At 39.4% G+C, this 15,327-nt stretch overlaps 1 protein-coding gene across 5 annotated transcripts in view; it reads right to left on the reverse strand.

The window, feature by feature from the left end:
* eif4ba (eukaryotic translation initiation factor 4Ba) overlaps window positions 1-14,562 on the reverse strand; it is a 71,625-nt gene extending 57,063 nt beyond the window's left edge. For all 5 annotated transcript variants that reach the window (XM_039746774.1, XM_039746772.1, XM_039746773.1 and 2 more), the window contains exons 1-2: window positions 14,494-14,562; window positions 3,399-3,539 (exon numbers count right to left, since the gene is read on the reverse strand). In XM_039746774.1, the coding sequence (XP_039602708.1) occupies window positions 3,399-3,539; window positions 14,494-14,506 (154 nt within the window). In that variant the 5' untranslated portion in view covers window positions 14,507-14,562. The remainder of the gene's footprint in view (window positions 1-3,398; window positions 3,540-14,493) is intronic.
* Window positions 14,563-15,327: the final 765 nt, after the last annotated feature.

The following is a 15,327-nucleotide window of genomic DNA, read 5'->3' on the forward strand; positions in this document are numbered from 1 at the left end:
GGGCATCTCTGGCAGTGTCTTAAATTGGTCCGAGTCCTACCTGGCAGGTAGAAAATCTTTGTTAGTTGTGGTAATTATACTTCAAAGACACATGATATTCTATATGGTGTTCCACAAGGCTCTGTCCTGGGTCCGCTGCTCTTTTCGATTTACATGCTTCCGTTAGGTCAGATTATCTCGGGGCATAATGTGAGCTATGATGATGACACACAACTGTATTTATCTATAGCGCCTGATGACCTCATCTCTCTTGATTCACTGACACAATGTCTTACTTGTGTTTCTGAATGGATGAGTAGATAATTTTCTCAAATTATATAAAAGAAAACAGAAATTTTAGTGATTGGAAAATAGGGGTAACTATTGACTCTGACCTGAATTTTAAATCACATATTAATCAGCTCACTACAACAGTATTTTTTCCACTTAAGAAATATAGCAAAAGTTAGACCTCTTATAACATTGCAAGATGCTGAGAAATTAGTTCACGCTTTTGTTTACAGTCAGCCAGATTACTGTAACGCACTCCTCTCAGGACTACCCAAAAAAAGACATCAATCGACTGCATTGAGTGCAGAATGGAGCTGCCAGAATCTTAACTAGGAAAAGAAAATCTGAACAAATCTCTCCAGTTTTGATGTCACTACACTGGTTACCTGTGTCATTTAGAACTGACTTTAAAATACTGCTTATGATTTACAAAGCCTTAAATAATCTCACTCCATCTTATATTTCAGAATGTCTTTCACCTTACACTCCAAATCATAACCTTAGACCTTCAAATGAGGGTCTACTTAGAATTCCAAGAGCTAAACTTGAAGAAGAAGAAGTGGTTAGGCAGCCTTCTGCTGTTATGCACCTAAAATCTGGAATAGCCCGCCAATGGGAATTCTCCAGGCTAATACAGTGGAGCACTTTAAAAAAAAAAACTGCTAAAAACACATTACTTTAGCATGGCTTTCTCATAGCTTCACTTTAGCTTAATTGAATATACAGAGTATCAGGACTAATTATTATCATTCATGGTGGCTCCAAAATCCTCACTAACCCCTACTTTGCTATTCTTTTGCCAGTTTTCTCTGGTGTCGATCTGTGCCACCACCACCTAATCAAAGCACCATGATGTCCCTACATTGATGGATTGAAGGCCAGAAGTCCACATGACCGTCATCATCAAGTTCTTCCATGTGAACCCTGACTACAATGAGGACTGATTGAGGTCATTTATGTTAGGTAGAATGCTGAGTAGTCTTGTGACCTCGTAACCCCTGCAGATTTTATATTTTTTCTCCAGCCATCTAGAGTTTTTTTTTTGTTTGTTTTTTCTGTCCTCCCTGGCCATCGAACCTTACTTTTATTCTATGTTAATTAGTGTTCCCTAATTCTATTTTCTTATTTAGTGTATCCTTTATCTCTTTCTTCATCCTGTAAAGCACTTTGAGCTACATCATTTGTATGAAAATGTGATATATAAATAAATATTGTTGTTGTTGTCGCCAAATAGAGAAGTATTACAGGAGTGAAATACAATACAGTAAGTCAAGAACTGTTAAACCTGCTTGGTCTGTCATCTGAGAGTTTAACATTTCAAAGTAAAAACAATATTTACTTGAATATACTGAAATGCGAGTTATAAATACTGCTGACTACATATCCATTTCATTTAACATGCACACAACTATCAAGCCCTACATATGCTGAAATGTCATACAATCATCAGATTTTGGCAATGACATTAAACAAGCAAAAACTACACAAAGTCTCTGTAAAACACTGAAGTTTAAGGAACGTTTATTTTAACTGTCTTTCTTCTGATCATATAACTTTCTTGCATCTCATGCTAGATTTATACTTCATGTGGGGACAGCATAGCTGGGTAAGACAAGGACAAACACAGTGCTCACAAAGCATCAAGTGCTTATAGTGTGGTGCTGTCTCTTGAATGACAAGTAAACATTGCAGATAAATGTCATGAAAACACACCTCCTCAGTTGCTCCAGTTATAAAGTGAAAGTTTACATAAAAAGACACTGAAATGAATTTAGCAAAACTAATCTGATAGATGAAACACATATTAATTTGTTTATCTAACAACAAACAATTTTACTAGGGCTTTTGCCAAATTGTTATAGCCCCAGTGTGTGTGCAACAGACCAAAAGAGCATAGTAGAATGTCTGTACCTACACTTTACGTTTCAAATTTTCTGCATGCAAATCCCCATAACATTAAATAAAAACTAGTCACGCTGCTAAGCATAATGCATGCTGATTCTAGAGTTATATACTGCAGAGGTGTTGGCGAATTCCAAAGAATTACCCAGGGTAAGAGACATGCTCTTAATATAGTGGAGGTATTATTGAGGGTTTACACAAAACTATTGCGTCTTCTAGAATGTACTGTTGTGGTTGATTACTTAAAACTGCTCATTGACTGCTGTGAGTACTCATTGCTGGAAGCAGCCAAGTTGATTTATTGCAAATGAATTGTTCTGCACTAATGTTTACTTTAGTGCATGCATATGTAAAATGCATTCTCTTGCTGTGAGCTTGCTTTATACAAGTATATATGTTGAGGCATGCTGCAAAACGCAATATGAATAACGTACACAAAACAGTGTTAAGCTAGCACATACAATACATGTCGCATCAGATTCATACAGAGGTACTGGACATACATATTTAACAATCCAGAAAAACTCTTGTGCTTCCCTTTTTACTTAATTTTTTTTTTCCTCACAAGAAAAATTTCAGTTTGGCTCTATAGCACCACACCACAATTGACATATGTAGCATATGACTAACTGACATACATACATACATAGTAAAACTGCTGCATAAAGGAATAGATCAGTCTTTAGGCGGCACCTATGTAGTCCTATGGAATTCAAGCATTTTAGACCATAATGGGACTCGTGAATTTGAAAAGGGAAGAACTTTTCTCCATTTTGTTGTTAGTTACTTATGGTATTCAAACCAAAAATACAGCTGTTGCTGGAAGTCATTTGCAAATATTAGATAATGAACTGAAAAATCCCTATAACAATACGCAGTGACAGCTTCATGTTAATCTGGATAAGGAGAAATGTTACACTTTCCTTACTGTTTTCAATACTTAAACTGAAATACACATTTAGGGTTCTTAGGGACAATATTTTCATATGTACAGAGTGCAATGTATTTAAATATATTCTTAATTCAGACAGGAGTTTGACTGCCCTAATAAGCTTTATAGGGCCTCCCAGTTCCAGCGGAATATCACAGCAAACAGGGACCTGAGCTGAGCACTTTTCTCCCCTGCATCACATTATCCCCAAGAGGGGATAAACAAGAGTCAAAATACTTTAGCTGCCATGTTTGCGGCTATATTCCTGCTTGGAATTCTTCAATGTCCATCTTACCATCTCCTTCCAGATCATCAGTTTCATCTGCCCAACTGGTGGGTTTCACAGGCGCATAATTTGCAGGGCTATTTCCCCCACTGTCCTCGGCCAGGAAGTCTGTGAGAGTCAAAGTCTTCCCCTTCTTGTTCTTTTTCTTGGCTGAGGGGAAAAAAAAGAATTAAGGAACATTATTACATAAACATTTATAAATAAAACTTAAAGGGAATACTTGACATCCTTTAAATCGGCAATGTAACCTTCCAAACATATTCCATAATATTAAAAGAATATTAAATCTCTTCCATTTTACAGTAAGTGCCACCCTCAAACATCAAACCATCTGAACATCTAGCAAACTTTTTATTTTGAAAAAGCTTTAGGTTTAATCTTCATATTTTCTGAAGCCTAAAACAATAACAACAATAATAATAATTTTATTTGTATAACACCTTTCCCATGCAAAAGATTGAGGGCTTGACAGACTCAAGCTATTAGAAAGACAGCTTATATCCCAGGCGTCATCTCAGGCCAAAGTCTCCCTTCACTACATCAAAATCAAATGTCAAGGGAATCCTCTGAACTGAATCGATATACTTCTAAAACAGTGTCTATAATGGCAGAATCTACCCCAAAAAGCTTGTTTACCCAATTACAGCATATACATGCAAACCATACTATCAATGCCAAAAATGTCACAATCGCCAAGCCATGTTTTCAGCAGTGTTAGCATCATATAAAAGGCAATATAAGTAGAAAGGAAAGTACGCAGCACATACAGGGTGCTAACTAAAAGCTGCAGACACACAGATTGTGAATCAAATTGGCCCTCCCTCACATATGATGATCACAAAACAGGAAGAGTGTTTCACTGGCCTGTACTGCTCAACTTACATTAAAATTAAAAACAAACAAGGCACAAAATTAAGTAGGAGATGCAAATGCAAGTGAGACTGAAGAAACAGCAGCAGGAAGCATTCACAATGCTGACTGGTAAGAAACAGGCCTGTCTGAGCAACAATTTCAAACTCTTACGCCTACATCAAAGGCATAGGTCTAGCAGGGTTACATATTATAGTAAACTGCTACAGTGCATTTATTCTCTCTACCTGCAATAATCGTTTCTTAATATTCACCTTTGATGTGATTGACGTAAATAATTATCGTGTGGTAGATGGTGTGCAAATGTTGCAGAACATTGACAACAGCATGAGATACCTTTTTTAATTTTTAAAATATTGCAGCACAATTCACCTGCACAGCCTTATTTAGCCATTAGCTTAACTGCAATTCACACACGAATACGAATGGAGGGTTTAAATGAATATTGTTCTGAAAAATATGAAACACGTTAAATACAGGAAAAAAGAAACACATTAATAATGCCATGCTCAAATTCAAGCCTAGAGGTGTTATGCCTGTATCCAATGTTTATTAAACACCAAGCTCTTATAATTTACAATCTTTTGCTCTGTAATTTGCACTGGAAAACCAATTCTGGTTTACTATGTTTCAATCCTTCTGGTTCACAATTTAGAATTTTACACCAACACTGTGGACTGATCTACCAGTAAATAACTTTTTGCCTTATGATTAGTTTATAATCATGAAAAATCAAAGCCAAACCCATTCAAACTACTTATTGTTAACTGATAATATTCTATACATTTTCCTTGTAATTCAAGTGCTTTTGCAGAATTTAAACAAGAAAACATTAAGAAAAATAATTTAATACATGAAGTGAAACCTTTATTTACATTCCTTCTAATGGTAGACAGTTACATATTTGAGATTTACTTAAAAAACTGCTTATCTACAGGAGATTGCAGCCTATAGAATCACCACAGCCCAACATCTAGCCTTTAGACTCCATCGATTCCCCCAACCAAGTTAACACACATTGTGGTAATTATGCAAAGCCACAATTGGTCAGCTCTAACTTCCCACCATGCTTTTTCTAAACCCCTTCAAACTAAAATTTCAACACATGCTTTCACTACTATTGCCAACATGGGTAGTAATCCAGATCAGAGGTGCAGTTTCACACTACACTTTATAATAGCAGTAATAGCACATAGCACCATCTCCACGAAACTGAATATGCACACTTTTGACTAAATTTTCATTGTTCTAATTCTAACTACAACATAAAAACATTTTTTTCTTCCTCTGATTTCTACAATTTTCAAACTGCTATGCTAGTTGTCACTGACAATCACAATATGGACACGGGAAACTCATAATAAGCAGCTTCTCTGCTAGGCTACTGTAGTGTCGTCTATTTTATAAACCTTTGTGTGGATTCGAGCTTAGAAGTATGCAACCGTCAAAAAAATAAGAGATTACAATTGACAAAAACAAAAAATTGATTGATAAAACCTGGCATATGGACATCTGTCTGCAATTCACCTTTATAAATCACAATTATCTTGTAAACGTGTGTATGCAAATGTGTCTTGAAATCCACCCAGCTGCTACTCTGAAACAACCATATATATGGACTATGCAAATCAGCCTTGTATACAGTGCATCCGGAAAGTATTCACAGCGCATCACTTTTTCCACATTTTGTTGTGTTACAGAATTATTCCAAAATGGATTCATTTTTTTCCTCAGAATTCTACACACAACACCCCATAATGACAACGTGAAAAACGTTTACTTGAGGTTTTTGCAAATTTATTAAAAATAAAAAAACTGAGAAATCACATGTCCATAAGTATTCCCAGCCTTTGCTCAATACTTTGTCGATGCACCTTTTGCAGCAATTCCAGCCTCAAGTCTTTTTGAATATGATGCCACAAGCTTGGCACACCTATCCTTGGCCAGTTTCGCCCATTCCTCTTTGCAGCACCTCCCAAGCTCCATGAGGTTGGATGGGAAGCGTCGGTGCACAGCCATTTTAAGATCTCTCCAGAGATGTTCAATCAGATTCAAGTCTGGGCCACTCAAGGACATTCACAGAGTTGTCCTGAAGCCACTCCTTTGATATCTTGGCTGTGTGCTTAGGGTCGTTGTCCTGCTGAAAGTTGAACCGTCGCCCCAGTCTGAGGTCAAGAGCGCTCTGGTGCAGGTTTTCATTCAGGATGTCTCTGTACATTGCTGCAGTCATCTTTCCTTTTACCCTGACTAGTCTCCCAGTTCCTGCCCCCCACAGCATGATGCTGCCACCACCATGCTTCACTGTAGGGATGGTATTGGCCTGGTGATGAGCGGTGCCTGGTTTCCCCAAAATGTGACGCCTGGCATTCACACCAAAGAGTTCAATCTTTGTCTCATCAGACCAGAGAATTTTGTTTCTCATGGTCTGAGAGTCCTTCAGCTGCCTTTTGCCAAAATCCAGACGGGCTGCCATGTGCCTTTTACTGAGGAGTGGCTTCCGTCTGGTCACTCTACCATACAGGCCTGATTGGTGGATTGCTGCAGAGATGGTTGTCCTTCTGGAAGGTTCTCCTCTCTCCACAGAGGACCTCTGGAGCTCTGACAGAGTGACCATCGGGTTTTTGGTCACCTCCCTGACTAAGGCCCTTCTCCCCCAGTCGCTCAGTTTAGATGACCGGCCAGCTCTAGGAAGAGTCCTGGTAGTTTTGAACTTCTTCCACTTACGGATCATGGAGGCCTCTGTGCTCATTAAGACCTAAGCAGCAGAAAGTTTTCTGTAACCTTCCCCAGATTTGTGCCTGGAGACAATCCTGTCTCGGAGATCTACAGACAATTCCTTTGACTTCATGCTTGGTTTGTGCTCTGACATGAACCGTCAACTGTGGGACCTTCTATAGACAGGTGTGTGACTTTCCAAATCATGTCCAATCAACTGAATTTACCACAGGTGGACTCCAATTAAACATCTCAAGGATTATCAGGGGAATCGGGATGCACCTGAGTTTATTTGGAGCTTCATGGCAAAGGCTATGAATACTTATGGACATGTGATTTCTCAATTTTTTTATTTTTAATAAATCTGCAAAAACCTCAAGTAAACTTTTTTCACATTGTCATTATGGGGTGTTGTGTGTAGAATTCTGAGGAAAAAAATGAATTTAATCCATTTTGGAATAAGGCTGCAACTTAACAAAATGTGGAAAAAGTGATGCGCTGTGAATACTTTCCGGATGCACTGTATATGCAATCACAATGCTGCAGACCTTCGTTGGCTGGAAGAGCAGCCTCTCGACTGACACATCCAGACACCACTTACCTGCATTTAAGGAGCTCTATAGTGTATTGCACAATTGATTGTGCCAAGAGCAAGGGTGGCATTGCAGGTCCACTCTGCTAAATGTGTAAGGCATAAGTGTCTTGAGTAGTTAGGCACTATCACCTGGCATATGTAATGACATGATTGCTGTTTCAATGCATAATACATGCCATAAGAAAAACTGAGGATTCAGACAGTTACCTTATTAATAAGCCAGCCAACTTGTACAGTGCCATTAGCAAGTCGTCTGCAAACTAATTTGCCTAAAATTAAACAAATCATGGGCTGACCCAGGACACTGAGCAATGACGTTTATCAGTCTCATCTAGGCATCACTGATGACTTGTATGTTAATGGAATGTAACTGCTTATCGATAACAAAAGCAGCTCCATTCTTGTTAGATGTCCTTATCGCAACAGCAGCATAGTCGATTACGTTGGGCAAACCAGATGCTGCTGAAAACTGAATGTTCACATTGCACTGTGCAGCCCAAGCATACAGAAACTGAAATTTAACACCTCGTCAGTCAGTTAATGGATTACAAGGCACAGTGGGCATGATGAAGGTGAGGCTTGGCTGAGATACCCCTGATTTGCTGGCAAGTTCCCTCTGTTAGGAGCCTGTTGCCAGACAGTAAACTGCGGTTAAAATGTGAACATTAACAGGTACAGCCTGACTTTGGGCAATCTGTCCTTCTAATGCTGGGAATAACTCCACGTATAGTTCCTTGAGAAGGGCTCTATGGAGTCTAAATCAGCTGAAAAGTTAGTCGTCATCATCTTGGGAAAAAAAAATCTTGCTGGTGTCTAAAAGCTCATTACCTTCATATGACCATTTACATAGTCTACAAAGAACACCAAAACTTATGCTATGAATAGGCTGTAGCGAAAGACGTTTAAAGCTATCTGGGCACTGTGAGTGAATCACACCTGTACTTTTACTTAACGCAGATATTGTCAACAAGGGATTGCATTGGATTCTAATTATAAGAAGTGACAATTGGCAGTCAATATAAACTGAGGAACCCCCAAACCCAATTAAGTTCTTCAGTGCAGATATACAGCACCGGCACTTTTAAAAGGCAACAACTAAAATAGTGTCTGCGCATCATACTCATCACTTTTGAGCGTTATGCATATCCCTATAAAACTGAGCCAAAAACACAGAATTTTTTTCTCCAACAAGAAAAAATGTTATCAAGTGTAACAAAAACAAGTAAATACCAAGAAGTGTTTAGGGTCTAACATCCTTCTTTGTTTTCTACTTGACCAATCATTTCAATATTTTGCCACGAAGTTACATTCACAATGGGGGAACCTTCTTGGACCAAATTCACCGGGCATATCACAGTGGTTCAGACGTTCAGTGCCATATCAGATTCACTATCCATGTCAACGACTGATGACCAATTCAGACTGTCATCACTATTACTTGATTCAACTAATGGTTCAGTTTCACTCTGTTCTAAAACTGCCTTTACAACTTTTCGTTTATACACCAGTGTGTTTTTGAGGATGTGTCCCCCTCATAAATATATTTGAGAGTTACCATAGCATGGCAGAAAGCTTAGAAAAATATATTTTTTTTTGCAGTATATCATCATTTAATCCACAGGATGGCAGCAGAATGCTGTTCCGAGTATCATTCGAGCTTAACCGTACATGTTTCAGAAATCAACCTGAGTAGGGCTCTGGAACAACTGTATTGACATTGAATTCTGAGCCTGAAAGTTACTTACGGTTAATGCCAAGGAAGTTAACATGTTTGTCGCATCAATGCACATTATAATAATGGCTCAGTGATATGAACTATTATGCATGCAAGTGGTTATTTAGCTGATTTGGCTGCATTTCCCTACTTTATCTTGGGTTGTCATCATTTCCCTTCCCACTTTCTCTGAAATGTTATGTATGAACAGGTCAGAGCTGCTGTAAATATATGCGCGCTCTCCAAGTATTTTATTTTATTTTTTTTTAAATCCTGACTTTTGTGAGAAAAACTGAGTGCACACATTTCAGGCTGATAGAGACATCGGTCCTAAAATGAACCTCATTCCAGTAAGAGCAAATGATGATATTTTAATGTGGTTATATCACCTACCAGTACAGACTGACTGCCTCATTATGTAGGCATGGAATAAAAATCCTCATTTATTATTATTTACTTAATTGGCTGATGCCTTTACCTAAGGCAACTTAAAACATCTGAGATACAACTGTTCACATGTAAAATGTAAAGTATTACACATAGGAAGTAAAAATATTAGGTTTGAATACACAATGGGCGGTCGGAAAATCGAGAGTACACCTTACGAGAAGGATTTAGGAGTCATAGTGGACTCCAAGCTATCAACTTCCCAACAGTGTTCAGAAGCCATTAAGAAGGCTAACAGAATGTTAGGTTATATAGCACGATCTGTGGAGTACAAGTCCAAGGAGGTTCTGCTCAACCTTTATAATGCACTGGTGAGGCCTCATCTTGAGTACGGTGTGCAGTTTTGGTCTCCAGGCTACAAAAAGGACACAGCAGCACTAGAAAAGGTCCAGAGAAGAGTGACTAGGCTGATTCCAGGGCTACAGGGGTTGAATTATGAGGAAAGATTAAAAGAGCTGAGCCTTTACAGTTTAAGCAAAAGAAGATTAAGAGGTGACATGATTGAAGTGTTTAAAATTATGAAGTGAATTAGTACAGTGGATCGAGACTGGTATTTTAAAATGAGCTCATCAAGAACACGGGGACACAGTTGGAAACTTGTTAAGGGGAAATTTCGCACAAAGGGAAGTTTTTCTTTACACAAAGAACGATAGACACTTGGAATAAGCTACCAAGTAGTGTGGTAGACAGTAAGACGTTAGGGACTTTCAAAACTCGACTTGATGTTTTCTTGGAGGAAACAAGTGGATAGGACTGGCAAGCTTTGTTGGGCTGAATGGTCTGTTCTCGTCTAGATTGTTCTAATTACTTCTAATTTATTTTTCCAATTGGAAATAGGCAGGTAAAGTAACTTGATCAAGGTCACATGGTATCAGTAGCAGGATGGGAACCCACAACCTCAGCGTCTGAAGCCCAATGCCTTAACCACTACATGGCCTGTCTAATATAATACAAGTTGAGTTTTTAATAGAAGCAATTTATAAACTAGAAGAAAGACTGCAACATGAGGCTCTACGTTTCACAAAATAAGATGCAGTGGTGGGGGAATGGAATTCCCACAGTTCTTGTGGAAATTCTGAGCTGTACTGGAATATGAAATCACTGTAACAGCAGAAAGAAATATGATCAACAGACCACACACTACGCTTCATATATACTCAATCAGCAGTGCAAACTGAAGTGTGTTAAGAGTGTTTTGACACTCATAGTCCATTTGCTTCATTACACATCAGGGGATGAATCACTACTAGAATTGACAGTTCAGTTGCGTTTCAGACTGCAAATTTTCAAATGAACTAAAAATATCAATAAACATATCAAGGACGTGTCATGCACTCATTTCATTGGGAAGAAATTTTTTTCTTCCCTAACAAAAAATATCACGGAGGTTAGACTACAGTTGTTTGCACAATGCTACTTTTTTAACTATTATCTGGTTATTTACCAAAAATCAGCTCTATCAGAAAAACCTATTATCGAAAAACATGAAACATACTTGAATATGCACGGTACAAAAGGGACATACTTTAAAGTGTGCAAAAGAAGGCAAGATCACTAGAGAGCATCCGCTGGTGTGCTCCAGTTTTATAACAGTTGTGTCGGGAGAGTTTCAGTTAACTGCATGATGATGCATATTCTTTAGCCCAGTAATCAATATATGATCAGAGCTCCAATTTAGGTTATCTCAAAGCACAGATCTACTGACATAACACCTATAACCATTTGTTAATAATGTTTATTTTGGAATGTTCAAAACATTTACTGCACATGTCAAAGTTAGGGTGCCACCTTTACCTGCATAGTGCCTGCACTGAAAAAACAACCCTCCTGCACACATCACCTTTGTTACTAAATAATACGGAGTTTGATCGTTGGGCTCACAGGGCAATACTATTCGTTTCTTGCTACCTCTGTAAGTTTTTCAAATGACTTGATTACAAGTAAATTGACAACATTTTTCTTTTTCAAATGCTGTATGATCGTGAACGAGGCATGCATTGGGTGCAAGAACCGGGTGTTAGGCTTACTCTGATCGACTGGCAACTGTGTGAGTTGTTTTATGCAAATTGTGTCATATTTGTACCAATATGCACATTTATTTTTACCTTTTTAATTGTTTTAAATGTTTTATGTTAACCCTCGACTCAACTTGTGAATGAGACTGTTAAGTACCACATCTGAAAAAACAGAAAACTAAACGTCATTGTGTGGAAGTGTGTATTTCTGTCCATCCGGCCCAGAAGTGAGAGGCTACGACAGCATGAAGCCCAGAGAGCTGGCGAGGCAGCCCCAAGTTAACAATTTGGAAGAAGAAAGCGACTATGTTGCCAAAGTAAAACCGCTGAGAAAAAAAACGTTTGTGCCAGTGAGACGAGCACATCGGCAAAATTGTATCCCTTTTACTTTCCTCCCGCTGCTAATACATACGCGTCAGGCAAGCACATCGGCAAAACGAAATCTAGGATAGACATGCCCAGAGCAATTTCTTTCAAATACCTGATATCTCTACATTTCAATTTTTCTTCCTGATGATTTCAAAAGTTTCTGGGACCCTGGGCTTTTTACTACACGGGCTTACTCAGCCTGTGTGTGTGTGTGTGTATATATATATTTGAATTCAACTTGAAGAGTCTTAGAGAATTCTGGTGTGCATTGACACAAGCCTACCTTCGTCTGGTAAAGCAAGTTATTGAGTGCTCCGATTCCCTTTGCTACTACATACCTTTGTGAATCAGGGATTTCAGCACTTGTTTCTATCAAAACGAAAAGTCGAAATAGATTAGATGTCAAAGATGACATGCATGTCTCCGTGTCAAAGACCACTCCATAGTTTCATATTCTTATTCAAGGCAAACAAGAACAACCTTCTCATTAAAATAGATAACGAGAGAGAAGATGCATTAGTAATAATGGTTGAAAACACTGTAGTAGTAGTAATTTGTTTTCATTTTCACAAGAGGATTGTACGTCATAATTATACTGAGTGGCCATTACTTTTGGCATAAAAAGGAGTGTTTTATTAGATTATTTGAAGTTTAATAATACTTTGTATATGTCACATATGTATGAGACAATCAAACCTCGATAAATAAAGTACATTATATTCAATGCATGCAAAGCTGTATTAATTTGAATATTTCTGGGAAAGGGGGACGGTCCATAGGTTTCCTCAGATTCTTGAAGGGATCCATGACTCAAAACAGGTTAAGAATCAGTAATCTAAACAAACCGGACTTTCAGAGGAATCACACCAGAGTCTGAAAAAACTACACTGAATAATCTAGGTGTGAAAACGCCTTAGATCTGAGTATGTGCATGTTTGTACCCTGTAATGGACTGGCTCCCCATCCAAGATTGTTTTTTTTGCCTTGCACCCACTGTTGCTGAGATAGGCCCTGGCCAACTCTAACTCTAGACTAAACAGATAAGAAAAGGAATTAATAACTTCACGCTCAAAGCAGTTTCACTATCAAAGGAAAACTGCCCAAAATGGAAACGCGTTTGAAAATAGACAGAACATGCAAACTTCACGCAGGAGGCATCCAATCAACTTAAAAACACATGGGGTACCAAAATCCACTGACACCACTCTTGTTTTCCAAACATTCAAAATTATCAACTATTGGAACACACAATTTCCAAAATGATCCACCTTATAGTAGGATTTACTTGATTAGAGTTATTCAAATGTCTAAGACAAATCTTTTTACATACAGCTGGTTTAGTGGCCAACAATGAAATGTCCTCATCAGCAAAGAAAACGTGCCAGGCAAATGCCAATCAGAATCAGGCTAACTGGCCTTTTATTCGACAGAATTAAAATGTCCCTTACATTTTTTTTTTGGTTAAGAATACTCCACCACGTTTATCTGAAATAAATTTCTTTGAGTACTATAAGCTGACTCAAACTGGCAGCAGTTTAAGGTGTGGCAAGAGTTTCTGAATGAAGCACACAACACGCCTCCTGCAAAGATAAGGCCGCTTCTCAGAAATCTATAGGAAGATAGCATCTGCCGAGTTTTCAGGGACACAACCACAGTCGTCACATTTAACAAATGGCCGCTCTGTTGCTTATTAGTAAGTGCAAGTAACCAACATTAAATTATTTGCCATAAGTGATCATTTCCGAAAATAGCCGCAGAGTGGGTCGAACACCGTATTCACCAAGCCGGAAAACACACAGCCGGACTCGGTGGCGGAGAGCTTTTTGGGGGCCACACGTGGGGACCTTTGCCGGGCCGAGTCTGCTTCTCCACCCCTCTTTGTACGCATGCGCCAGCCAGTGACACGCCACCTTGCGCCTGCGCACGTTCGTTCGCTCGGGCGGGCATGATCTGGCAGGCGGCCTCTCAGCGCCTCCGCACCGCGGCCAGGCAGAGCAGCAAAAGTACACTTCGGTACGTTGGCATCGCTTTACAGTGTTCACAACAGATGAGACGCGATAGCCCAACTCGCTTACGCCTGAAGACCGGGACACCCATACGCGGGGGACACTCCTGGGATCCCCAACACTTCCTCTTCGGTATAGCTCGCTCACACACACACTTACTCACTCGCGCGCTTGCACACGACAGTCGGAGCAGAGCCGCGACTCCCGGCACCAAGATGAGCCCTGTGCCAGCGTTTTACTTTCAGCGTTCCAGGCTCTTTCTCTGCGCACGCATTCCTTCAGTCACTCAGTAATCATACGGGACAAAAATAGCCCTGACCATCCGCTGTACGTTATGCCGAAAGCACACCAGTCCCCCATACACAAACCTCACCTGAAGCCGCCATGATGGAGAGTGAGTCCGTGTCAGGAACCCGGATGGAGGCGTCACGTGGCCGCACGTCCTCGAGAGAGTGCGCGCGCGCCCGCGCCGCGGGGGTATCCTTGAGATAAATCACCTGCCCTTGGTCCAGCCAATGGCGCAGTGGATGGGCGGAGCATTAGACTAGAATATTTTATGTATTTCAGCCAAACAGTACCTGATGTCTGAAATCCTACGAGGATGACAGGTTAAAATTGATTGATTTTAATATTATGAATGGTATATTAAAACTAACATGTTTGCAGTCAGTTATTTTTTTTTTTATAATCAGTCGATTTGGCTTAAAAAACCTTCAACAACCTTTAATTGTATGGGTGGTATGGAACTTCTTTTAAAATGGGATTTGGAGTGTCTATGTTGCCTTTTAAACTTTCAAATTTTCACCAACATGTTCTATTATACTGGAACTTACTTTAGCAGGGGAATTTTTCTTCCCACAATATGCCATATGGAAATGTATATTTTAGTTAATAGGAAATAGATGAATAGTAGGGGTGTAAAAACTGCTGAATGTATATTAATGGATCGATTCACATCATGGAATAAATGCTCAATGATTCACTGCTTAACCTACTCATTCTATGTCTCCAGTTGAAATTCCAAATTAGAATCACATGTACTTCATTAACATGTACATGCCATGCAGGACTATCCGGCATGCTGTCTGGGAGGATAGGTGGTTCCTTGTCACGAAGGTCAGGCCAGGTTGGGGAGCATGCACTGGAACAGCGTGTTGCTGCACCTACCACACGACGAAACAGCTCAGTAGCCTGGTTGGTAACCCCC

Source organism: Polypterus senegalus, chromosome 3, assembly GCF_016835505.1.
Source record: "Polypterus senegalus isolate Bchr_013 chromosome 3, ASM1683550v1, whole genome shotgun sequence".
Taxonomy (NCBI): domain Eukaryota; kingdom Metazoa; phylum Chordata; class Cladistia; order Polypteriformes; family Polypteridae; genus Polypterus; species Polypterus senegalus.